Genomic DNA, 27,433 nt, shown 5'->3' on the forward strand with positions numbered 1-27,433 from the left:
CAGCAATACAGCAGGGATAAATTTCATCTGTTGGACAAATTGTTCGACAGTCCCAGCAGGCTCTGGCAGAGAGCTCCCAAGGACTCAGCGCTGACCTGATTTTTCTCCTCTTGGTATGAATGGCAGTAGGCTCACCAAGCATGGAGTGGGAAAGAAAGCTTTGTAAAATACCATGCTCTCCTCAAGCAGAAACATGGAAAATTCCTGGCTTGGATTCATTTCAGAATTTGACCAAAAATCTGGTGCAAGCAAGATTTCAAATTCTAATGAAAAGCAAAAAGCAAAAAAAAAAAAAAAAAAAAAAAAAGGTGAAAAAAACCCTTAATTTTAAAATGACATGTAAAATGTATATAAACTTAAAATTCAGAAGTCTTGGAGATTTAGTATCTTCCAAGCCAGTCACTGCAAATAAGCCAAGTGTAATTGCCTGCAGAGTATCCAGGATATGTTGTTTTATTTGTTGATGTTAAAGAAAAAAAAATCCAACAAATTGGGAGCATGGTGCAGAGAGAAACTTCCTGGGTCATAAAGTCCAGACTTCTAGTATCCCAGGCACCACATAATTGACTCCTTTTCATCTGAGTTATCTCCGGTCTACTAGATGGATGTAGAAAAAAATATAAAACAAGTGAAGTAATACTAGCAGTCAGAAAATAACAAATGACATGTTGTTTTTTTTTCTGTATCATAAACAAAGCGACATTAGCAGTGGGAGCAGCTGTAAACACAGCAATCTGTAAGGCTCCAGTAGGTAAGGCAAAGACTAAAGGATCATGAAGGATCTGATTCATTTTTAAAGAAGTGTGTTGTAGTCCTAATACATCCCTTTTACAGGAGGGGCTGAAGGTCACCAGGAAAGAGGCAATGAAAGACAGAGCTGCAGGCTGGGGGCTGCTCTGCTCAGGGTTTTCTGTCTCCTGCCTGATGCTATGTGAACATGATCTCGCGTTCAACCTGTGGTGATAAAATTCCAAGTGCAATGCAACCAGAATTACATTAATACAAATGGTAACACAGCTCTTGTCCTGCAGGGTTCAACCATATCTGACTTTCCTGACTCATAAAGCCTTTCCAGACCTATGCTCAGGACAAGACTATCTTTAAATACACAGAATTCTTAAACACATAATTTCCTGGAAGATTTGGAAACCACTGTTCAGCTGTGGCCTGCTGGTTAAAGCATTGCTTAAGGCATTAGGAAAACTAGAGCTCAGTCTCTCTGCAACAAACTTTCCAGGTTATCTTTGGCGAATAGAGCCATTATCTCTTTCTCTGACCCAAATATGTTGATGTGGGTGCATAATGAGTGTAAAGTAGAAAAATAAAGAAGGGCTCTGATCTCTTTCTTCCTTAATCTGAGCTTAGTTGCATTTTCCGCACTCTGTGCACTGCTTGGGGCTTTTGATGAGTGTTCATTTCCATAAGTTGCTCCTTTTAAGCGGGTGGGTTCATGTGGGAGCTGGCTGTGTCTCTTTTCCAGCCCACAGGGGAGATGAGAATCAGCCCCATGTCTCTTACAGGAAGGGAAAGGAAAGGAGAAGCAAACTGCACGAGGCAGAGAGAATTGATTGCAACCAACCAGATATAATTACATTGTGGAGGACATTTAATGTTTCATCTTGATCACTGCTGTATCAGGAGAGGAAAGAAAATCACAATATGAGGGAGAGGGAGGCTGCAACTACTCTTGATTTGAATTGTAAATTCCCACAAGCAAGCCCATGATTTACTTTTAGACAATCCGGCAGAACGTATATGACCCAGATTGCAGGGAGAGTCAGAAAGCTACTTCACCTGCTTGGAGACAACAGTGGCACTAAGCCATGATGGCAGGTCCCCAGCACAGCAGGGGGATCATACTAATGAATTTCTCTCCTCCTTTCACTCCTGGATAGCTACAGACATGCTGGCATAAGGCTCTTTGGTTAACCACTGCAAGGAGGAAAGAGCTTTATATCCCATGATCTTAAATAGCTTTTTCCTCAAAGCCAGACCTTTTAAAAAGCACAGCATGGTTTTTGGTAATGATCAGTGTAATTGAGCTACACACACCTATATGAAGAGACTGCTGAAAAAAAAATTTAGTGTTGGAAGAAAAAGATGGTCCAGAGGCTCTGGCCAAGGCTTTACTGAGCTTTACTACACACCAGAGCATCCCCTTGTAACTCCAACTGGACCAACTTGTCTCTAGCAGCTCAGACACCCACCTGAATCCAGACGTTGCAGCAACGAGGGAAAAACTGTCCCAGCAGCTCCATGAGTTTATCCTCCTGGAGCCTTAAGGTGTCAAACAGCTCTCAGCTTGCCGTGATCACTTTCACACTCAGCCAACTGTGATCTGGCTCTACATATTAATTATCATAAAAGAAGTGGAAGATTTGCTCATTGCTCCAGATGATTAATAAGCTAGTCAGGCATAACACCACCCGTGCTATTGTGATTGCAGTCAAATAATAATGTTATACACACTGTAATCATAACCACCATCAAACACCAGAGGAGTCTGGTAATACAAGCAACTTGGTCTCTTCACAGCCCATACAACCAGAAATGATCTGCAAACTGGAAGAAGGCCTTAAGGACAGCTCATGAGGTGCATCCTGCTTGACAGAATTTACCTGGTTTGCTTTACATATACATCAAAGGCAAAGGCTCTGTCTACTCAATAGTCCCAAACTCTCTCACCCTCCAAAGCTGCTGTCACAGAATCATAAAGGTTGGAAGAAACCACTAAGATCACCAAATACAATCCCAACCCACCCCCACCATACCCACTAACCGCATCCCTTAGTGCCACATCTCCATGGTTGAATACCTCTGGGTTCAGTGACTCCCTCCCTCCTGGGGCAGCCTTTGAAAAGGCTTGTGGAAAGATCTTAAATGCACTGTAAGTTTATCCAAGCCTTTGAGCTTGATCTCACCACTTAAGACTGGCTTTACAAAGAGCATTTGGCTATCAGCCTCAGAGCACTAAGTCCCACCTCCGAGCACTGAAGCCAAAAATGACGTGGCTGGAGCCCAGAAGAAAGGATTAAACATAGAAACAGCAGCATGACAAGTTATAGTCATTATGTCAGCTGTAAAAAAAGTCTTGTGTTTTGTTGGTTTTTTTTCCAGGATGTATTTTGCTCAACATGGGTGGTGTTCACTTGTTGAGCAGCTTCTCAGTGGCCTGTGGGAAGTTGATCAGACTTCTCAGTGGGGCAGTTTGGGTTCAGAAAGGATAATTTAAGACAAAGGTTATCAGCCTGATGTCCATCCTAGGAAAAGTGTCTGAACCTCCCCAGGGGCTGCCTTCCAGTGGAACGAGGAGCTGCTTGACATAGGGATCTTTCCTCAGGTAAGTAATGAGCTGTATTGATTTTCCTCAGAAAGAAAATTGGGCTTTTACAAACAATGCAACAAGCCGCTTGAGTTGCTGAAGTGATCTTGTGACCACTGCAGGCTCTTGTGCTTGTCATGAAAGAAAAGAAAAAAAGTCAACAGGGCTTATCTTGCGAGGGCAGGTTTCTCCAGTAAAAAACAACTCACCCTTCAGATACAGTTGGCAAGTACTGGACCAACGTTCCCTATAGAGATAGTGGAACCATTTGGAAATTCCCATACCTACTGCACATCCTTGAAGTTGTCCTGACAGGAGAAAAATATTCAGCCTGTTTCTCAGCTCTCAGCCAAACACAATTCCTGCTTTGACACTTCTTCAGAGGTCCTGGAGCTTGGCTTTGCTGTAGCTGGCTTAGCAAAGCTTCAGTCCCAGAGCAGCTGGGGAAGGACACAGGTTCTTCAGAGCCTCTCATCCTACTCTGCCAGAAGAGGAGCCTCCAGAAGTCAGGTCTAGTACCCTGACTGGCAAGGATGGGTCAAAAGCAAAGGCAAATTTGCATTCTGTAGTCAAAATGGATCATCACAAAGCATCTGAAAGAAGAAACCTAACCATGATGCCCCCAGAAATCTGCCCCAGCCCCCTGGGGAAGGCCACAGCAGCATCATTCCCAGCTTCACACTGCAAAACCCACCTGTAACCCCACCAGCACCACAGCAGTCCCAGTGGTGGAGGGGTTGCTCCCTTGATGCACCACTATAAAGGCTTTGTCATGTCCCAAAAGGCAGCTGACACTCACACTACCACCCACACTACCACCAGCTCTCTAGCAAAGCAAGAGCATCCCAGACCTCACACTCTGCTGTGGCAGAGCAACACCCAAGAGTCTGGCTCCTAAATGCTATAGCACCCAATTACTCTTGGTAGCTCGATCCAGAGATGAAAAGATCCCTGTCTCTATTTTCAATGAGATTGTGGACTCCAGAACTGAGCAGTTATAGGCAACAATTTCTCTAATCAGACATGGGCACCTGTAGGAGCACACCATGCTAAAACTCTAGCCACTGTTTGCCAAATTAGAAAACTGAAAAAAAAGAAAAATCAGCAGCGGTAAACTCAGCAGGGACAAGGAGTGTTAATTTTGTTTTGGTAAATGGGAACTGTCAGAAATGGAAAATAAATAAAAATGCAAATTGAAAGTAATAAAAAAGCACAATTAAAGAAAAGCGGCCAACATATTTTCTTGCATCAGAAAGGAATGCAATTATAATCACAGAATAGGATTTGCTAATGTTTTTTTTTTGTATCAGTCACTTCTGTGTTTTATTTAGCACATTGTAAAATTTGGAGAAATACGAAAATCTCTCCAGTAAGCCAATATTTTACTATTTAGTTTAAAGGGTGGTTATGCTCTGGCACAGGTTGCCCAGAGAGGTGGTGGTGCCCCATCCCTGGAGACACACAAGGTCAGGCTGCAGGGGCTCTGCGCACCTGATGGAGCTGGAGGCGTTCCTGTTCAGAGCAGGGGGGTGGACCTGATGGACTTTGAAGGTCCCTCCCAACTCAAAGGATTCTATGATCTAATGATATATCTGACCTAGGTTTACACAAAATCAATTTGGAGATGGGCGTAAGGGGCACTCAAGGTTGCTCAGCTGACCCCAGTACATCAGCCAAAGTAAAGAGTCACTGAATGAGCAAAGTGCACACCAAAGGTAAGACTTCTGCAGTACATAATGGGAGCAGATAGCCTGCTTCTGTCCCTCACAAACCTCTCAGCCCATCAGGGGCAGGTCTGCTAGGGTCAGGAATCCCTCTCTACCTTTCCTAGTGTCTGAAATCAACATCACCACAAACATTGCCTTTTCCAGATCCCCCCCCCCCCCAAAAAAAAAATAAAAGGTAAAAAAAAAGTCAGTGACAAATTTTACTCTCTGCTTTAAATATGAGATGCCTAACATCACCTGTCCAAGTTCACACAACATCCAGTCTCCTTCCTAAAAATGGGATCAAATAGGAAAAGTCTCTTCTTTTCTCTGTGCTCTAATCTCTTTAATAATTTGAATGGAATTAAGCTGAATGCACTGATTATTTTCCACGTGCATTAATCATGGGCAAATCAAGTTAGAAAAGGAAAATGCACAGCCTGCTGTTCCCTCTCAGCACCCTCCTCTCACCCTGCTCCCAGAATAGTCTTCAGCCTGGAGGGCATCCTGCCGGTGCAATTAGCAACGTGAAACGGGGAAGAGAAGGAGATGGGAAGATGCAGGAAAAATAACTTTTCTCCGAACTTAGACATAGTTTTTGGAGCAAGCAAGAAGAAACTTAAGAGCACGCCATTCTTGCAGCTTGTGATAATACAGACAGGTGATAAGCAACTGCTGTCATCTTCTGTGGTCTTATTCTTGACCCTGGCCAGAGCTCCACTCCTGACTGCTCCCCACTGAGCTGGCCAGGAGTTCTCTTCACCACCTGCCAACAGTGAGTGCCCCACGTGATTCAGCTTGCCTTCTTGCTGGCAGCTAAGGCTGAATCCCTCAAGCCCAGGATCAACCCATCACGTCACCAAGGAGGTTTCTTGCAAGTGCATCATCCGCTTGGCCTGGATTCTGGATGCAAAGTGAAACTGTATGTGTTTAATTTAGAGCTGTGAATGTCACATTTCAGGCTTGATTTGGCCATCACCACAGGAAGGCAGCTTGTGCTATCAAGGATGGGTAGAAGCACAAGCTCTGATCTTCAGCCTACAGACTCCTCCAGAGAGAAGCCCTGCTGTGAGCTCTCTTCCCTAGCAGCTGCTCCATCACAAGAATTGGTTCTGCCAGGAAGATTTTTCCTTTTTTGTTTGTTTGGGTTTGTTTGTTTGTGGGTTGTTTTTTTTTTTCGTTTTGGTTTGGTTTGTTTTTTTTTGCCAAAATCCATGAGGGTACTGTCACTTTAAAAAAAATTTCCTCCAGAAGAAAACAGATACAGAGCAGAAATAACCTGGCAGAAAGGATTTGGTGACAAGGCCAGGAAGCAAGCAGTTAGAGCTGGGCTGTTTCCAGATGCGTTGTGGCCATGCCATACATTAATAATCTGTGACATGCATAAAAGAGGGGCGAGTGTTTGCCTCCGAAGCCAGCTGCTTCATGCATAGATATAGCCATTGAGAACCTCGGGAGCACGTTTCTAGCCACTCCTTTGCAGAACAGAACCAGAAGGGGGGAAACCCAGAGCACAAGTAAGCAACCCTCCACGGCTCCACAATGCAGCTGAGCACACACATTTCATACGAAAGGGCAAAAGGATTAAGATGTCAGTGCATGAGGAGGACTGAGCACACAGCACCTGGGTTCTTCCCAGGTAAGTGCAGAAGCCTCTCCTCCCACAGAGCATGAGAAAGACCAGGATTCGGGGATGTTTTTTGCCAAAGGATGTTTCTCTTCCTCCTGTCTGGAAATCCATATCTCATAAGGACCAGGCCAGCGTCAGGTAAGCAATGCAACCTTACATCTCAGACGCGCAGCTTTGGTTTTCTGGGAAAACAGAAGCGTGCACCAATCTGCTATGACAGCAGGTGGCTCGAAGAGTATTTACTGAAAGATGGATTTTCCTCCCCGTCATGCCCCAAACAAGGCAGTCAGAAACAACAAAGCGATCACAGAAATTACACCCAGTGACGGGACCAAAACATGACACAAGAAAAACGCCTTCTGGCGCTGTTTTGTTGGTTTAGTGAGGGGCAGCCCAGCTGGGCTCTGAGAGTCTCCCAGCGCTCACATCACTTATTCGATCTGTTTAAAACAGCTTAAAGGAATATTGCAGCTTTCTCCCCGTGATGAGGCATGGCTTTGGCTGAAATGTCTTTTCTCCTCAGGAATGTATTTCTCTGAGAACATCCAGCTCACAGGATGCGGGATGTTCCAGGGTCTACTTAAGTCCCATGAAGGAGTTCCTGGGCCAGTCACCCACAGACCAGCTTGCTAGGCAATGGCTCAGAGCATCCTCTGAGCTGCCAGGTGAGAATGTGCCTTACCACTCTCAGCCAAAGGAACTGGGTAGATATGGCAGCCCAGCCCTCCCCACACCACCTTACATTTCTCTTGCTCTGATGCACGATACTTGATACCAAAGGATTTGTGCAATGAACTAACCAAGGTGAGACCCCAAGAAAGCCCCTTGGGAAATGTAGCTGACACCTACTGACCTCCTCCATTAGATCATGTCTTACTGACTCTTGATGCGATCTGGACCTCTCGGTCCCATCATGACATCATCCATATTTTCACACAGGCAGAAGCAGATGAATTGCAATTCATCAAGCAGGACTAAGAGAACATCTCCCCTGTGGAGCCATACTCTGCTCCAAGTCACTTAGGAAAGCCTCCAGTGCCACGATATGTGTGCTCTGAAGGCTGATGGCCTCAGTTCCTCGTTATCACCATGTTCTCCTGCTGAAAAGGCAGCAAGCAGGACTTTCTCTGACACACAGAAGATGAAATGGCACTATCAGGCAGGGGTGGAGAAGTGTGCACTTTGTACAGTGCATTTTTCTGCACTGCTTAGAGTGCTCAGCATGTTTCAAATAAAACACACTCACATTTGTCAGCTCCAAAGGAACAAAAAAATAATCCCCTGTAAGATTTTAGGAGACCCACAGGACTTCTAGATCACTGCTTGGAAAGGGCAAAACTGTAGCAGAGATTAATATTGTATTAGTGAGAACTTCAGACAGAAGACACTCCAAGCCCACTTGTACACTCTCTGAGTTAATACCAAAGGGTACCCTGCAGGTTTCAATCATTCGCAGGGCTTTAGCATCAGCATCTGTGTTTGCAACCTGAGTTCACTTTGAACACAGCGTTGGCAGCACTGACACAGCTACTGGCTTAGGAAGGAAATTGCTTGGGAAGCCAAGGCAAAGAAATACGTGAAAAGGAAGAACAAAACCCACCTTGCTGCTTCTGCGAGTCTCAGGCAGGGCACAGAGAGGGAAGGATGGCAAAAAGGAGATGAGTGGTTGAGCGGAAGGACAGCTCTGATCTCGCCTCTCTTATAAGGATCATTCCATCTTCTCCCTCATCCACTGATACTGCTTCTGCCCATGGGCAAATCCTGCTCACCTGCATGCCCGATTCTCTCCAAAGCTGACAGCTTTGGCTGTGCCCACCCATGGCTCTGGGTTCCCACACGCACACGCCCTACCACTGTGAGGTCTCCATAGCCTCCTCCTCTTATGAGGTGGCAGCTGTGTTAGACTGCTCAGAATCACATTTGGTTCTCATTCTGCAGCAGACATTCAAGATAGTATTTTTAGAAGAAGCTATACTGGTATTTGCAAAAAATAGCTTTCTTCGCTTTTATCCCAAATGGGGTCTTTTCCAAGTTTCTTTTCCCACTCTAGTCGTAGTTCTAAAACTGTTTGCATCAGACAATCCAATCCTGGAAGAGCATTAATCAGACTCTCCTCGGGCTCCTGTTGCATAAAGGTCAGATGGCAAAAACACTGTCAGCTCAGCCATAGCCTACTTCTCTTACTGAGTGGATGGAGCTCCGAGTTGAGGGCCGTGCATGGATGACAGTGATCTGCTCATGGTGCCACTGATGTCTGGGAAGCAAGAGGAGCTGCGGTGACCCAAAGACCATCTTCTTGGCCCCAGTGTCAGGGTGGCATTATTGTAGGGGTTGGAAGGGACTTCTAGAGATCATCGAGTCCAACCCCTCAACCTATATATCTTCCTCTTTGCTCTGAGTGGCTCTCTATGCTGAGAGGCCATGGCTGCCCATCCAGTGTGCTCTAACGTGCTGGAAAAATTCTAAATAATTTAACTAAGTACCCTTGTGCTAACAAACGAAACCATATCTACTCCTGCAGGAACAGAGTGGATTTGTCACTCTAGGTTATAAAGCAGTGCCAGGCTCTTACAGATAAAGCAAGGTGCTGCAATATTTATAAGATATTTGAATTTCGTTTACATGGAGTGTGACTTGAATTCCCCTCTCTTCCATAGGGAACTACAGTCAGCATGCAGGTGGGCAGCACCTTCAACTCCAAGCAGATCTTTGGTTTGACCAAACCACAGGCCCTCTGTCAGCCTCCTCTCACCAGCAGGTATATTTTGGCTTCTCTGAAGGCCTAGCAGCTGGTTTCTGACAGTAACACACAGAGGCCTTGGCAGGGTGAAGGTAGAGATCATAGTCCTAATTCTTCCAAAGGCAATAAAGCACTCACAACACAATCCAATAAATAAATAACCCAACCAGCGCCAACTAACCAGCACAAAAGGTACGAGAACACACTCCAAGGGGCCCATGTCTAATTTGCGAGACCACTCTCACAGTTCACAATGAATTTCCAGATATTCTGCTTTACCACTGGCCTTTTCAAACTGCGCTACAAACAAAAAGCCAAGGACTGAGAGCTTGGTTTTGCTGTGGTTTTCTTTCTCAGGTCTGACAAAGAGGGAAATGCCAACTGCATTAAGTTTTATTGTTTTCTTCCCCAATTAAGCCACAGCCACCCACGCAGGGTCATTCCTGGGGACCTGCTGGCTGGCAGCAGTGCTGCCAAGAGCAGCTGTTCACATGGCCACATTCACAGTCCTGTGCTGAGATAACCAGGAGCCATAGCGGAAAAAAAGCACAATGCATGTTGCAGGATTTCCTATCACAGGGAGAAAGTCCATCCTCACCCCAGAGCCTCTCAGCTGGTTCAAGAGGGACACGTCAGAAAAACAGAGTGACAACCACTCATGTGGGACTGAGGTCCCACTGGGACAGAGCTCTGTAAGAAAGATGGCCATAATCCCATGCAGACTGAGAAGAATCCCAGAGTAATGCAATTCCCATCTGCAGGTGACGTTCCCTTGCAGCTTGGGTCTTTAATACTCCCTGATGCTCAGAAGATGCCCACACAAACATCCACTGAGGCCGCAATCTGGGGGGGAAGAGGGAGCTAAATATTTAATTTCAGGCTGTTTCATCAAATATTTAATCTATTTAATATTAATTAAATCTTGGTCTGAATAAACAACAGCTAAAAACTCACCTCTTCCTCCAAACATTTGATAACTTGAACATGACAGCTTACACCATCCCAACAGAGATGGCAATGAATAAGGGTTTTTTTCCACCTTTAAGATCTTAGTGGCAATGTGGCAGATAGCTGACCTCCTTGTTGGACTCCTCCAGCCCACTAAGGCAGGATCTTCTGCATATGGATGTACAGTAAAACCCTCTGGTTTACACCAACATTTCCAGACCCTGCTCCATAACCTCTCTTTTTTCAAGGACTTTGTACCCCCACAAATGCATGCTCCCAGGCAATGCAGCAGGAATGGAGGTGGAGGAAGGGCAATTCTGGGTGTGGTGAGAGAAGGCTAAAATAGGAACAGATCATTCCCATTTAACACCAGGCCATGAAGTGAGTTCTGCCACCATTGCATCTGCAGCCACAACTGCCTTATTTCACAGAAGGAAATCATATTTGGATCAAGCTCCATTCACACCAGTTGCACCAGTGAGAACTCATTTTCTAATTAACCCTGGTAGAGCAGTCAGCAATGAAGGATTGCCCTGCACACAACACTGCTTACCTTGCTTTACTCAGCACATATCCAGTTGAGCAGAGCAGCTTTGAGCTTCTTTTCCTCACCGTTGCATTGCTTTAAAGCCATCCCACCCGGATGGTGGGAAACTGATAAAAACAATTACACTGCTGGTCAAAATGGAATGGATGGATCTCCATCATCCCTAGACAATAGTGCCAAACTGATAACCGTGGAGGTAAAGCCTTCAGTGTAAGCAAGTCAGGTTATTCAGCTTATACTGGTCATTTTAACTGGTCATTTTCATCAGCCTTTGAAAATACTAAGTGCAGGATTGCTTTTACGTAGCTGAATGCTTTGCAGCAACTCAACACACGTATATGAAGGCAAGGCAGCTTCCAGCAGGCATTGCTTTCTCTGTGATGGCTGTGGTGGGAAGCTCGTTCTTTTTTTCTGTAGAGAGTAATTGAAAAGCAAACAGGAAAAAAGCCAAAAAGTCACGGCCCAGCAAAACACCACTGTTACAATCAGCAAAGGAGCAATCAATTTTCCATGTAGCAGTTGATTAAAAACAAAAGTTTCTCATCTATGGGAACAAACTCTACAGCAGGCGAGTCCCGCAGCTCTGGAGGACTGCAGGGCTGCTCCTGCTAACGCCGTGCCCCAGCTGTGTCTGAGTCAATGCAGGTCAGATGCTGCAAGAACAGCAGATGGGGAAGGAGAAATGTTTAGATCAGCTCACCTCACCTCCCGATGAGCCCCGCTTGCACCATTACTCTTGCATTTGACTTAAAGCGCATTTTTGAGAGACCTCCTGACTGAAAGCAGTGCTGAAGGGAAACACATGTTGGCAGAATTTCTCCCTTAGCACAGAAAGCAGCTCTGGCCCCAGGAAGTCCCTGAATATCCAGCAGCCCTTGAGCTTCCCAGGAAGGGTCCTTGTTCCTCTGTGTTCCCTGAAATAGAAGCCATGCTGGACATCAGAGCCCTCTCATGCATATGATATCCCCTAACCTGATCAATATGGAGTTGACCACCACACAGGCAGACTAACCCAGAGCCAGCTTAAGTGCTTTGAAAAACATCCAGTTTAAGCCACACCTTGGCTGGCAAACACCTATGCCTCCGCTCAAGCAGTGGAGAGGCCTTCTTGTTCTATTTCTGGTTTATCCTCATATTGCTTTGTTGAGTTTGGGTACTGCATTCCCCTCACCTCAACAGCCCCTGGTGTGAGATGTTGGCCTCACGTACTGGTGGTCCCATGTGGGAAATCAGCACTGCTGGAGGACTGCTCAAATGCCCAAAATGGTCCTTTCAGAAGGAGGGGATGTTGAACAACCAGCTCGCATGTCAGCATCTCCACTCAACACCCAAGACAGATCTGAAAAGATAGGCGTGGCACGAGGTGGGAGAAAACCCAGAAGGCACCTCTGCATCAGCACAGGCTGTCAGAAGTAAAACACCTGTGCCCAGCTCCCTCCCCATGCAGAGAAGCCCAAAACTAGTGCTCTGCTGGGCCCCACGGCCATCCTCTGCACAGATCCACTGTACCCTGTGACCAACCAGGCTCAGGAACCACAGCTCCACCCAGGGAAGGTGTGATATAAAGTGTTCCCCACAGCTGTGATCTCACCTTGACTTTCTGAGGCTCAGCCTGCTGCCCTTGCAGTTCACAGAGCGGTCAGCATCTGCTCCATTTGCGAGCTGAGTGCCGCAGGGCTTGGCTCTCCACTGACCTGGTGCTAAGGCTCAGCAGCTGCAGACAGCTGGCACCTCGCAGAGCATCCCCACAAACCAGCTGCACTGCGAGCTCCACTGCGGGAGCGGTGCCACAGCTCCACGTCTGCCAGGGCACTGCAGGTAACCCAGGGAGCAATCTCTGCAGACTTTGAACTTTTCCAGTGGTGAAAGAGCAAGGAATATTCAGAAATAAAATAACACAAAGAGCCACGAAGAGAGCTTCCCCGGCTGCCTCCCAGCCACCCAACCTGAGAGAAACATCACGGGGCTCCAGCACCAGCGAGCCCTGGAACAAGAGATACTGGGTGGGGAGGGGAAAGCACGGTTGAGGGACAGGGGCTGAAACCCACAGGGTCTCTCAGGCCTGAAATTCCATAATGTGACATTTGCATGGAACGAACTAAAGCACAGAGACAGCTTTCTCCAGATTGGTTGAGGGGGATTTGGGAGTGGGAAAACGAAGAACCAGGCACTGGGACCTGGACAGGGCAGCAGGGCCTCAGACCCATGGTAAGGTGTGAGACAGGCATGGGGGTGAGGGAGATGACAGCTAGGCAGGGAATGCCTTGGTGATGGCTGCCATGAGGCAAGTCCCAGCTCTGGTGCCTCAGGGCCACTCCTCATCCTCCACAGCACCTCTGTGACAGAGCCCACAGGGCCCTGCAGCTGGAGCACATCCCCCCAGACAACAAAAAGGGCACAAAACAGATCTGAAACCAAAATGTTCTACAGCTCAGGGAAATGAAATCCTAGAGTCAGCAAGTGGCAAAGGCAGGGGGATGGTGGAAATTGAGACGCTGGCCACAGGGATGGTCAGGCAGCTCTGCATGGCAGATGAAGGAGTCACTGACTGCACCCACCACAGCTCCTGGGGCATTTCATTTGTCTGGGCTAGACCACAAGGAATCAGGAAGAACATAACCCTGAAAGCACCTTGCTTTTGCAATTGATAGAAAACTGGGAGCAAGCATCCATATTTTAGCTGTGGACAGTGACAGCCCATCGGCCCCAAACCCACCAAAACACTCTTCTGGCTGTGCTAGAGACTCAGCCAGCAGACAGCCAGAGGGTGGGGAAAGTCTGGCTGATGGATCGCTAACCCCTACATCTCTCTGGGGTCTTCTTGGGAAAACCTGCCAAGGCCAGCAGGTCTACCTGCAGCCAGAGGGGACAGCAGGACGCCTGCCTCCATCATACCCTTCTGGCCTGTGAACCACTCTGGCCAGGTGAGCACTCCTGCACATGTGCAGGAATACCGCCTTCCAGCCCAATTACTTCTAATCCTGTCTGCCAGCTAATTATCACAAACCTTCTCAACCAAACAGCTGTAAAACCTCTGCAGCTGGGCAGCCCCAGAGAGAAACAAAACCAGGGCAAGGCTGCATTTCTGAGGAGCAAATCACATCTAAGCTCTTTTCTCCACAAAATACATGAATGCTCTTCCCATGGCATGAAAGGGGGGGGGGGGGGGAGAACAAGAAACACCAATTACTCATTTGTTAACTCTGCCCGTGCGATGAAGCGAGCCATTGCTCCCTACCTGGTGTAACAACGCCTTTCAGAAAGTACCACTGCCTTTCCCAAAATGTTCCTGTAGCAATGACAACAGAACCGGTGGACAGCTGGAAAAAATAGAACACCGCTAACAGATTGTTCAGAAGCTTTCACGCTCGATCTGTAAACACTCTTTTATTTATTAAAAATAATCATCCATTATAGCAACCTCTGCTTGTGTTTTCTGGTTTGTTTTTACAGTAAAGCACAGTTTATTTGCTTTCCTCACCTTCTGAGGATTTGACTCTGAATACGCAAGTGAATGTAAACATTGCTCTCCAGTCCCAGGGCGCATCCGGGCACCCTCCAAGTTAATACAAAGTCAGAAGAGAGCAAAATCAACAAAACACTTCCAAAAGTAAAAAGGTACTGCTTTGAAGTCTCTTCCCATGCCCCACACAACCCTAGAGAAGGCAAATCCATCCTATACGAGTGACTTAAACTTTGCTTTCTCCAAACAATTGCTACGATCTGTCGTTACTTGACGAGCTGTATCTGTGGCAATAGGAGGCTTGCCCACACATTTATGAGGGGAGAACAGCAACTTTTTCTTCTCAGTATTCACCAGAAATCTCTCCATGGCACAGGAATGTGACGTTTGTTCTTGATTTTTTACTTTTGAGCAGAAAAAGCAGAAAGACATTTCAGGAGAGGAGTGTAAAAGCAGTACTAACAGTACCTCCTGCTCCGACCTCACAATATTTACACTTTTTTTCTATTTTAACTTTAAAAAGCTTGCTTACACTATAAAATACTGGGGAAACTGCCAGGCAGATCCCCATTCCAGAGTTTTGCCCTGTATGAGACTGCAAGAGGGATGCCTCAGCATTTCCTAAGACGGATGAGAGCGGCAGATCACAAACTGAACTCTCCCTCTCTCCAAACGGTGGAACCGCCTCTGTGCACAGATTAACCCCCCCCCCCCCCCCCCCCCCCCCGGTCCTTCCCCTCATGTCTGCAGGAAAGGCAGCAGGAGTTAAAACATCAGAAAATCAATAGGAGCAAGACAGCATGATATACGGAGCGGTGACATCTGCTTTGAAATGTTATCTATTTACAGTCGGGGGTGGGGGAACCGAGTTAGCATTGAACACGCTTTGGTGCCTTGGTACCGTATAATATCAGCTGAGGGGAACTCGCTGGGAGCTCGCCAGGTCCCAAACTCTGCACGGCGTGAGAAAGAGCCTCAGCAACCGCTCCTCAGCTCTGCTCCGGATGGTAGGGACACGGAAGTTACAGCTCAGCCCCTATCGTACCGAATTAAATCAGGTAGGATACAGAGGGGAAAAAAAGAAATATGGAAAAAAGAAAAGCTAGTCTGGTGGGGAGCATGATCTCAGCTTCATAGCCTCCTCCCCCCCAACCAGCAAAAAAAAAAAGAACAATAACAGGACATTGGAAATGTTGGTAATATTATCAACTTGCCAGGCAGGGGGAACTGCTCTAACTCTTTGTGGGCTTTGAGTAAGGGGTTTCAGGGAGAGGGAAGAGAGGGAGCGGGAAGAGAGGGAGCTTTCAGGTGCCAAACATAATTAGAGCATTCACAGTTTCAAAGCTGCTTGCCTTGCAAGAATTAAGACATTCAGATTCAGAGATACAATACTGTATTTTACAAGGGGGGTAAAATTAATTACATACACAAGAGGGAAAAAAAAAAAAAAAGGATACAATAAAATAAAAAGCCAACACTCTGTAGGGGCATACTCCCTCTTTGCTGTCCATCTCACGGAGCTGCACGTCGTTTGTCTTTAAAGAGTCAAATCGAGCAGTCCTGAAAATATCCACTGAGAGACTCTGTGGCAAAGGAAAAAAAAAAGCCTCACAGAGTAAATGGAGCAAGTCGAAAGCCATCCTCCCCTGGGGAACCGAGTGCCAGGCTTGGACCTCCACTCGCCTGCCGCTCCTTGCTGCTGCTGCTGGGCGTTTCAGTGGGCTCATCTCGGGTTTGGAAGGCTTCCTGCTCACAAGCTGAAGGAAACCATCCCATGCAAGCACAGCCCAAGAGAGCCATGCCTTACTCTCTCGCAAAGTCTTGAATCATTAGTCCTGCTCACTCCAGCGGGTCCTTCAAACGATCCTTTTCCTCTCTATCCTGCAGAGGATCCTTTTGAAGGCCCGTCTGAAGTCATGGTTGAAAATGGTGTAGATGACGGGGTTCAAGGAGCTATTGCAGTAACCGAACCAGAAAAAGAACTTGAAGAGGGTGGCAGGCACAGAGCAGCTCTTGCAGACCGCGGTCAGCGTGTAGGTGAAAAAGAAGGGGAACCAGCAGATAACAAAGACCCCAATCACCACCGCCAGCACGAAGGTGAAGCGCTTCTCCCGGTTCTGCCTGCCCCTCCACCGGGACCCTTTGGTGTTCCTCTCCTCCTCCGTCTTCCTGGGCAAAGTGTCCCCAGGCTTAATCTGGCTCAGCTTAGTCTTGGTCTTTCCCCGCAGGGGTCTCTCTGACTTCTTGGGCTGGTTGTTCTCCTGGTGCTCAGAGGAGGAGGTCTCCTCCATGTCTATGCCGTTGACCTCTCCCTCCTGCCCATCGCCAGCTCCGGCCGCTCTGTCCCCGTTGAGCTGGGCTGAGGCCGGCAGGTCCTCCTTGTCGGCCAAGCCGTTCTGCTTTTTCTCCGGGCGCTCCGCCCTCTTGTTCAGCGGGACCCTGGTTCGCCTCTTGGCTATCTGATAGATGCGCACGTAGACCAGGATCATGATGAGGCACGGGGTGAAGAAGGAGCCGATGCTCGACGAGATGATGTACCACTTCTCATCATTGATCTTGCACCCTGCCATCCACTGGTCCACCTGCTGCCCAGTCTTCTTCTCGATGGAGATGAGCGGCGGGAAGGAGATGACGGCCGAGATGACCCAGACGATGAAGATGATGCACTTGATGCGGCGCGGGGTGCGCTTCAGGTTGTACTCGATGGCTTGCGTGATGGACCAGTAGCGGTCCAGGCTGATGGCGCACAAGTGAGCGATGGAGGAGGTGCAGAACAGCACGTCCAAGGCCAGGTAGATCTCGCACCAGACTTTGCCGAAGTACCAGTAGCCCATCACCTCGTTCGCCAGGGAGAAGGGGATGACCAGCGTGGCCACCAGGATGTCGGCCGAGGCTAAGGACACCAGGAAGAGGTTCTGGGGGGCCTTGAGCGCCCGGCTGGTGAAGACGGCGATGATGACCAGGACGTTGCCGAAGACGGTGAAGAGCATGAGCAAGCCTGCCAGGCTGATGAGGGTGACGGTGGTGTGCAGGGGGTACGGCATGCCCCATCCCAGCCCGGCCCCGCTGTCGTTGAAGGTCCCGTTGGCGCCGGGAGGCGGGTAGCCCTCCTCCTCCTCCAGCTGCCGCTGGTACTCCATGGAGGAGAAGAAGTGGCCCCTCTCCGTGAACGGGCGCTCCGGGTTAAACATCAACCCTGCTGCGCGGACACCCCCGCCCTTCGCCCCCTGCCCCACCCGCGCCGCTCCCGGCTCTCCGCGGTGCTCCGCGCTCCTACAGCGGTGCCGCCCTGGCTGGGGCTGCGCGGCGGCGGCCGGGGGGGCGCGGGCGGGCGCGGCTCATGCCGGGCGCGGAGCAGAGCGGGGCCGGAGCTGCAGCCGGCGGAGGCTGCTCTGCCTCGCTCGCCGCGGAGCCTCTTTATAGCCCCGGATCAGGCCGGGGCTGCCGCGTCAGCCCCACGTGGGGAGCTGCCCCCGGTGCGCGCACACACACACGGACGCGGGCAGACACACACACACACGCACACACACACATACAGACACACACACACACGCCGCGCAGCTTCGCCTCCAGCACCGACAGGCTCAGCCCCGTCCGCGTCCCGCACGCCGCCTCCAGCACCCACAGCCCCGGCTCCCCACGAGCATCGCAGCCCCACGGCGCCGTGCCGCCCCGTCCCGCGTGGGCTCCCCTCCCCACACGGCCGTGTCTCTCCGGGGAACTCCCCCTTCCCCCACCCCTACCACACACACACACACACACCGCCGTGGGGCTGCTTCGGGCCGTCGCGAGTGGGGGTGAACGCGAGGCGGGGGGAGCAGCCGGGCGGCGGCGGCGGTCCCAGGCAGCGCGGGGGGGCAGTGGCACCTGCTGGCCGCCGCACCGCACTGCACACAGCGGTCCTCGCGCCCGCAGAACCCACGCGGGATCCCGGACCACGGCACCCGACCGCCAGCAGCCGCAGCCGGCCCCCCTCCCCCCTTCCAGCTCCCCGCAGGCTTTCGAACCCCCATCCCCCAACACAGGAGGGTAGGAGGCCGGAAGCTTCAGCTCCCCTCCCCCCACCCCCGGGGTGACAACAGCATCACAGAACCTCATTAACAGCAAAGAGGGGTGATGGCACGCCTGGTGAACCCCAGCTCTCAGCACACATGGAGTGCTGACCTGCACAGCCCCGGCTTTCGTGCCCTTGGGCTCTTCACTCTCATTTTCAGATGGCTCTAAGGATGCTCAGGGTTCAGGCAGCTCTCAATTAATCACCACACCAGGTGCTTGAGCCAATAAAGGTATTTGCTGTGCGTGAGGGAGATCCCTCACTCGCACACCGTGCTATGAGCACAGACATGAAGCAGGGCCCGGAATATGAGGTCTGGGAGCTGCTGGGCACAGCCTGCAGGGCTGACACAAGTGAGAGGGCAGTGAGGGGAGATGCCATCTACAGGGAGTGCCTTCAAGCCTGTACAGTGAGGCCAGGGTGACACACACACACATTTTCCTACGCACACTGATTTCCATCAAAATAGGTGCAATGTATAAAATTTGACTTAATGTCACAGGGCACTTGGAGACAGAGGGTGCAGGGACTCACCTGGGGCTGCAACAAGGCCAAGAGTGCTGTGCTGAGACCTCATGCCTTTCTGGAGTAGCCAACAGATCCTCATGAGCCACATTCCTCAGGTAGAGTGTAGATGTAAATGATGAAACCACAGCAGCTGCTTCAATTTTCTCTCTCCTTTTGTAGCTGGAAACCCCTCAGTCCACCTATAGTTCAACCCAGACACATCCACACTGAGCGGTGACATCGAGAAAGCAGAGCTGGACCCCAGCAACACCTCACGAATGTCACCTCTCTCTTTCGGCCTCTGTCCAGGTGGCCTCACAGCTCTGCCATGATGGTGGGAAGCACCAGGGCTGATGCAGTCCCCCAGGATAGCCCCCAGCACACCCACTTCTGCAGGAGGGCCGTGGTAGGACCACATCCCACACATTATGGTAATTTGTTATAAAGCCTCAGCTCCCAGAATCCTGGTATTTGGTGAGAAATGTGCATTTATAGTCTGTGAAAAACCATAGAAAGAAAGCTTCAGAGGAAAAAAAAACCAAAACAAACAAACAAAAAAAACCAGAAAGTAAAATTCTAATATCAGTCCCTGGCACTGGCATAACAGCTGCTTGGTGTTTGGATGTGTACTGCTAAGCAAGGCAACCCCAGCTCCATCAGCACACACCAGCAGCACAGCCCAGGAATTGGCTCATGCCCCCCGTGTGCTGAGATCTGCAGGACCCAGGGCACAGCTGAGCCACAAATGACACTGCTTTCCCCTTTTTCCTTTGCTCTGATACCTCAGAAGGCGCCATGGGAGGGGCACAGACCTGCAGCACGCAGACCTGGCCCCTCTGGATGCATCACTGCCCAACAGCACCAACGTCAGCCAACGCATTGCCCATTTCCAGGAGGGAGCTGCGAGTGCTGTGATTCATCTTCTCCTTCTTTCAAAGGAAAAAGAAAACACACTTTAAAATGAAAAAATCATCACAAGTACGGCTGGCCTGGCCACCCCCATCCATCCCTACCAGCTGCTTCGGGAAGCCAGGCACTGTGCCCTGCACATGTGCGCAGCCCCACGGTCCTCCCCTTCCCCACCCACTGCTGTTCTGCAGATGTGCATTTCGCTCTTTCCCTCCACCTCACAGCAGTGTCTTCTGCAGAGCTTTGCAACAGAGTTTGCCCAGCTTCAGCTGTTGGCTGTAGGGTTATCTGAATAAATGAGCCACAGGGACAGCACTCTGCTGACCACAGCAGATCCTCACCGCCCCACAGCTGGCTCAAGCCAGCAGCGTGAGACAGCACCCGTGCAACCACCTGCTCCTTCTCTACTGTTTTGCAAACAGGCTTACAGCCCCACTCGTGTTTCCCCGTGGGCCACGCTCGGGTTGCCGGCCCTGTCAGGCAGGATTCTAAGCAGCAGGTTGGGCTGCACAGCCCAGTGCTGCCAGCCAAGACAAACGCTGCTGTGCCATCGGCTGCAGTGTGGTGGAGCTCAGGACACGGTGCTCCCGTGAGCCTCACCTTTGTTCACTGCTTTGCCTCCCTGTAAAGTGCCACTCAGGCACTTCATGCTGAGAGGGGAGAGTGAAGAAGAGAGTTCAGATCCAGCACTCCATGCACACCCACAGCAGGCAGGTTTGCTCGGTTTAACCCAGCTTGGCCAAAACGAACCCTGCACGGCTGTGCTGCGGGTGGGGATCAGAGCGCTCCGTGTGGCCGCAGCAGCACTTCTCCAAGGCTGAGCTGCACTGAGCAGTCAGTGGATAATTGCCTGGAATTGCCGGGTTCCCAGAAAGCAGAGCACACTGGCTCAGTTCCACGAGGAGGAAGGCCGCCAGGGAACGCGGCGAGACTTGAGGTGCTTTCGTTTATTACTTATTTCACCATCTAGTGGCAAAAGCAAATAGCGCTGAGACACCGTGCTGGAGCTGCTGCTGGACCTGCAGGGAAGCTTCTCTCTGTGTCAGCTTCTGTCCCTCCCCGTCTCCTCCCCGAGATCCCACCCTCCTGTTGCAGGGGATGGGGAGGAGGATGTAGGGCACCATCCAGAGCTGTGCTGTTGCCCCAGTCCTGAACCACAGCCCTGCACAAAGCCCCCTCTGCCCAGGCTGACAGCCACCCCAGGACTCGGTGGTGATGGGTCAGTGGTTGGACCAGATGATCTCAGTGGGCTTTACCAACCCTGATTCTTCTCTCTGGAGCTGGGGCTCCCATCCCCACGCTTGGTTTGCAGGTCCTGCATGCAGCACGACGCAGAGAGGAATCCATCATCCTTACTGAGCACATTCCCTCTCTGGCTACAGTGCGATTAACACCGCACAGATTGCAAGGTACAACATTTCTTTTCTGTGAGGCTCAAATTAAGTTTAAGCACCAGCGTGTGATTTATTTGCTTAGTCAGCACTGTCACCTCCTTTTCAGCAACACGAAGTCATTCTCTCCCCAGGAAACATTTATCCTATCTGAGAACTGTATACTGAGGGTGGCAATGTGTAACCAGGATAAAGCACTCAGAGACGGCAAGCTGGTACACAAGATGCTGAGAGAAGAGGTATAATGCATCTGCACTTGTGCCTTTTTGATTCCAATTTTCCTTTTCCCATGAACACCAAAGGCAGCAAGGTAAATTACCACCGTACAAAATTAAAGAGCGCAGTAATCCATGCCTTGCTCTGAAGCATCACGCAAAACTAAGTGCATACAACCAACTGGTGAAGATCCTTCGCCTTACACCCAATCTAACCCTCCCCACCGCAGTCTCACGGCACTGGATGCAAAGGGAAAGCGAACTTGAAGAGACGCTTGATGTCCCCCACACATGGGGAGTACCGAACCCTTCCTGAACTCGTTTCCACTGGTTAAGCCCAAACAATTTAGTGGGTCACACCCACACAGAAGTGGAAATTGCCACACGGTGCCTGAGCATTACTGGAGGCGTATCCCAAACACGCTGACAGGAAAACTGCAACCAGCATCAGGACTTCACCTCACCCTTCCAGTTCAGCCAGGTTAGAGGTGGCCCCCAAAGCCCCAGAAAGGCAGCTCCATGCAGACTTCAGCTGCCTTCAACTAACAGTCCTGCAAACTCGCGGGGACACTTTTCTTGGCCACACAGACAGGAACAGAACCTGTGCCACTCCGGAGGGCTTTTGGGTGTCTGAGTTCCTCAGCAGCACAGCACAAGTCTCTGCAGCTCAAAACCACCTCTGGTCCGTTGGTACCGTGCGGTGTGAATTGTCCTTCAGCTGAGCTAGAGACACGAGCAGTAAGAAGCAACACTTCCATACACAGCTTAAGAAAATATGATTTTTGAAAAATAAATATTTATGAGGAATTAAATGTCTCTACGAAATGAGAATGACATTTTCTCATTAATATTTCATTAACCATTTAATTGTGGGAGCATGTGGGTTTTCCTAAAGCAGAAGTATTAAGCACACATTTTCAGAACTCTGAGCACTGCTTAGCACTGCGCCATCTCACAAACTGAGACATTCTTCCTAAGAGGTTTAGACAAAGTTCAGCCACAGAATTCCCAAATCCAAACGCATTCCTATCTGAGCCTCGACAGACACCCCGAGACAAACCATCCATGCCATAGGTGCTCAGACACCAAAACCCTCCGACACACAGCACTGGGCAGGGCTGGCTGCAGGGACCCACTCAGCCCAGCTTCCTTCCAGGGGATTTCCTCCAGCTCCTCTCACCCCTTCCAGGCAAACTTCCATCTGCCTCAGGCCACTGGGAAGCACGCTGGTCCCCACATCAGCACCACCATGTGGGACTTCACATCCTGGCAGGCTGGTGCAGCTGAGCAGACCCAAAAAGAGCTTTACTTGCAGACTAAAAAGCCAGACATCAGAGCTGCCTCGTACCAGCAGCTCCAGCCCAGCTGAACTTCTCGCCCTTTGCTTGCTGGCAAGGGCAGATGACTCAGACCTCTCAGTTGTAACTTCCCACCCAGTTAACATACTTGGCAAGGACAAAAAATAAAAATACACTGAAGGGCATCCAAAAAAGCTTAGGTCATAGAGACAGAAGAGATTCGCAGTACCATGGCTGCATTCGAAAGCAGTGCTTTGAGATTTTCCTTGGAAAACAAAAAACAAAAAAAACAGGCTTTTCCATTAAAATTGCACACAAATAAGTTTGAAAATCACTTCACTTATTAGCACAGCTGTAACAACGCAGGACAAAAAGCAAAGCAGTCATCGTGTCACCTAAAGAAACTACCAAAGGATGGCAAAATAAGGACTCAGTGCGAGCTTTAGCAAAGAAACTCTCTACCAACAGAAAGAAAAGGACGGTGTTGAGGAGAGAGCTTTTAAAACGGAACGCTTGTGTGCAATTTTGCAGACAGCATCTTACTCAGATGGAGTTGGGTAGATTGATCTCTAAAGACTCTTAAAAGCTTTTGCAGTGGAAAAATAGTTGCAAGGCATACAGTCAGATAATTAACTGTGCAGCCCAGGCTGCCAGCTGCTCACTCAAATTCTCCAGATGGCTCCTCCTCTAAAGCATCATCGTTTGATCTTGGTAATCAAATTATCTCCCACTCTTACAATCCTAAGTGAGGCAAGGCTTGTATGAAGAGATGATATATTTTATTTGACTGAAATGGCTTGCAAAAGCAAACCAAAGGAGCTTTCAGGGCACTCTGTCTCTTCTAATTGTATCCAAGCTAACCATCTCCACTCCTTTAACACCTTTTTTTTTGCTTTTCTTGGCACAGGCTGCTGTTGCCACCGCATCCAACCCGTAAGCACTAGCTGTGTTTGCACGCCAAACACCAAGGCACAGAAATCCCTAACTTCCCAGTGGATGCTGGGACATGCCACTGCAGAGCACTGCTGGGAGACTTGGTATCCTCAGCATCTGGGCTGGATTCATTACACCAAAACCATTCGTCCCACCGGAGTGGCCCAAGCGACCGCCTGTGTATTTTTTGAGGCCTCAATACAGACCTTAGGATCCAGCGTGCTGGGAACAGAAATTTTCCTCCCTTTTCACTCTTACGGAGCCCACACGGGCTGTTCTTCTGAGGCCAGGCTCATCCGTGGATGCATCTGAATATAAACTGATTGTGGCTGGCAAGGTCCCATCCCAGGAAAGTGGAACCCCAGCGATGTGGTGCTGATCTACAACTGAAAAGACAAATTCAACAGCGACACTAGAAATTTCTCAGTGTTTCCAGAAAGCATTGAGCTTGGACAGTTCAAAAAAGCCAGCTGAAATACTTGAAAGTCACACCTTCCCCAGACACGCACTCTCTCTACTACAAATACAGTTTTAAACTCTAGCAGTATTTAACTCAACGTACACAAAGTCTGGTATCAATTTTGCCTCTCAAAGCTAGTTACAAGAGACAATGAACATCAGTGCTACAGCTAATCAGAGGAAACCATTTATTATTGCAGTGGGTGGTTGGCATCTGAAATCTAAACCCCAATCAGATCATTTTGTAGTAGGATTATTCCCCACTGAAATTTTGCACTAAACTTTATCACCTACTCAATTTCAGTCTTTTCCTAACAGCTGCACTTCCATTTTACAGACTGGAATGCAAAGAACAAAGTAGCTTGATGAAGATCATGAACTGGGAAAAAGAGGTGGACCTGGGCTGGAAAACTATGGAGAAGGGCAACAAGAATTATCCCAGAATGGAAGAGCATAATTCAAAAAACAACAAGAACTCTGACTTGAAGAAAAGCCACTCCCCTTCATGAAAAACCATGAAGAACAGTAAAAAGCAAACAAACAGGACAGATCCTTCATACATTTCTCAGAATATAAGAGCTTGGGACTCTCCAAATGAAATCAGGTGGTGTGGTTTGAAACAAACAGAAGGAAGCACTTCTTCACCCAACACGTAATTATATTGTAGAATTATTAGGCACAGGATGTTGCAGAGGCCAGAAGTAAATAGATTTAGGGAAAAGAAGGAAAAAAATAAAAGAAAAGAAAGAAAGCATTTCTGTGAACTTGCCAAATTTATCAAGGGCCACTGAACTGCTTTCTCTCTTGGCAAGCTCATCAGGCCCTGGCTGGCAAGCTCTGAGCAGCATTCCAGAGGTGCAGGAGAGTGCCACCACATCACAAGTACTTGGGTGTCATCCTCATCATCACACCTATAAAGCTGAAGCCTTCGCATTCTGATCTGAAAGGATATCAGTCCTTTTTCTTTTTGTTCACAGGACACGACATAAATGTGGCCTCCCTGAAACAGCACCTACCTTAGTGAGCTGTACAAAAATGCATCTCAGAGCTCTGTCACGTCAGCTTTGACATAGCACCTTTTATTAAGCCAGAAGTTTAAATGCAAGTGGCTGCCTTGTAGCAGCAATTTTACACTTACTTCAATTTTGTCACTGCTGAAGTGCATTTTGCACTAAAACCCAAGATTTATTTCCCTTTTCTAAGAGAAAGTTCTGCACTTATTTTGCTTTATGCCTTACTGTACTGTAGAAAAGGAGAGTAAAAGACTTTACCACCATCTGCTCTGAAAGGGTGCGTAACTTATATCTCTTATGAATAAAGTAGTGGAGCAATCCATTAAGCTTCCTCTAATTGCTATACAGGAGGAAAAAGAAAAAAGGAAAAGAAAAATAACTGTATTATATTTGAACGACCATCTCGTGAAGACTTACGAGCATGTAACATGAAACCACTTCTTGATCACTTGGGGCACTGTGAAAAACGGCATATCCAGCTCACATGGGACTAGAAATCTTCCAAAAGACTCAGTGGCAGCTCATTTACAAATATACTATTTATAATGAATGCATTGATACAGAATGACTCTTATAAAAAAGCAAGGCAATCTTTTATATAGACATAACAATCAACATTACAATAATTCAGATTAAAAGTACATTTTGGTAGACTGTTTACACTTGTTTAGCTTTTAACCACAAAATTAGCGTGGTCTGGTATTTTTTCCACAGTAAAAGTCCTGTGCAGTCCTGGTTAAGACCTAAACATCAGAATATTAAACGTAATTTTCTGACCTTTGCCAGCATAAAAACAAAACCCACTTGTAGATACTATAGGTTGTTTGTAACGGTCCTTACCGTGCCTTGAAGTTCGTGTTGTGCAAGGTACTGCCAACTGCACATCTCATTCAAAGCTATTCTCAGCATGCCAGTTGGACACAACTGAGCTGTGATGCTGACCTTAGGAAAGTTCTTAGTTGAATCCAGATACGAAGACTCTCCAGCTAAGTTTGTACTGATTCAGAAATTTCAATTCAAAGCAAAGCAAACAAAAAACACTCTGATAAAGCTCTGTGATTTTTTAAAATAAAAGGTATTTTTCCAACTCCCAGGATCAGAGATTATACTTGAATTTCATATGATACAATGGGTTTAAGTGCTAACCAGCCAGACAGTTTGAATACTACTTCACTAAATCATGTACAAACACGACCTTCAAGAAGTCTGAACATGCACTTTCTCACACAACATTAGCAAAAGATGGATAAAACTGCAGGGAAAACCTAAACCCAAAAGAGGGACTGAAGCAAATATTTTACAGCATAAATCTCTTTCCAAAAAAGGGGGTATGAATTTAGAAGTCTCCAATAGCACGACACACAACAAAGTGCCAATCACATCACTTGGTGACCCAGCTTTACACGCAGCCCTTCTGCAGCGTTTATAGTCCAAATTCAGGAAGTTAAACATGGGACAAGAAGAGGCAGAGCTTCAATGGTTTTGTGCTATCTAAACTAAAAGAAAATCTTTTTGCAGGGAATAACAACTTTGCCTTTAGATTTGCTAACCAGAACGTGACCAAAATGAGTCACAATGGCAATAACATTTTCTTTTTGTTATTTAACAAATCTGTTTTATGCCTTTCCAAATTTCCATAACACTAGGTAGTCTGTAGTACAGTAATTCTGCTAAGTCAAGGCATGATTCAGGACAGTGTCTTTAGAGAGCAAATGTATTTTTATGTACACTGGTGATGACACATTCAAAATGGATATTTTGCCTATGAGTGAGCAATAAAAGTCATGATTTTTGCCCAAAGTAAAGATTGTCACATTTCTCAATAATCTCTGTAAATTATTTTGGGAGATAACAGCACGGCAAGGGAGACAGAACATTTCACCTGAACATTTGGGAACGACCTGTTTCTGCACTCTGTTTTGGAAGAAGCCCTAAAGAATTCATCTCACCACTTTGTCACTGCTTTCACACAAACATAGATACATATATACATGTATGTATGTATACATACACTTGTCAGGATGCAGTTATTTCCATTCATAATTTAATTGATTAGGCCCAACAGAATATTTAAACACGTAGAAATAATCCAGCATGGGTCCAAGGGAATGTCATCAGGCATCAAACACCATTTAGAAACCGCACCGGTTAACAACCCAGCATCCTGGCAAATGTAGAAGTCTGTTATGATCCAAACAGCTGGATGTGTATGGCTCAGTGAACAGATCTGGATATAAACCTGCATGTGCACATACAAGGATTCATGTGCGCCTACTCCCGATCCATTCCATACAGTTA

General features: G+C 48.1%; 1 protein-coding gene across 1 annotated transcript in view; it reads right to left on the reverse strand.

Moving 5' to 3' along the window:
• Nucleotides 1-17,550, reverse strand: part of ADRA2A (adrenoceptor alpha 2A) — a 53,818-nt gene extending 36,268 nt beyond the window's left edge. The window contains exon 1 of the mRNA XM_065746645.1: nucleotides 15,784-17,550. Coding sequence (XP_065602717.1) covers nucleotides 16,213-17,547 — 1,335 coding nt within the window. The 5' untranslated portion in view covers nucleotides 17,548-17,550 and the 3' untranslated portion in view covers nucleotides 15,784-16,212. The remainder of the gene's footprint in view (nucleotides 1-15,783) is intronic.
• Nucleotides 17,551-27,433: the final 9,883 nt, after the last annotated feature.

The sequence above is a fragment of the Cyrtonyx montezumae genome, unplaced genomic scaffold, assembly GCF_038088225.1.
Source record: "Cyrtonyx montezumae isolate F1298 unplaced genomic scaffold, pur_monq_1.0 scaffold_4, whole genome shotgun sequence".
NCBI lineage: Eukaryota > Metazoa > Chordata > Aves > Galliformes > Odontophoridae > Cyrtonyx > Cyrtonyx montezumae.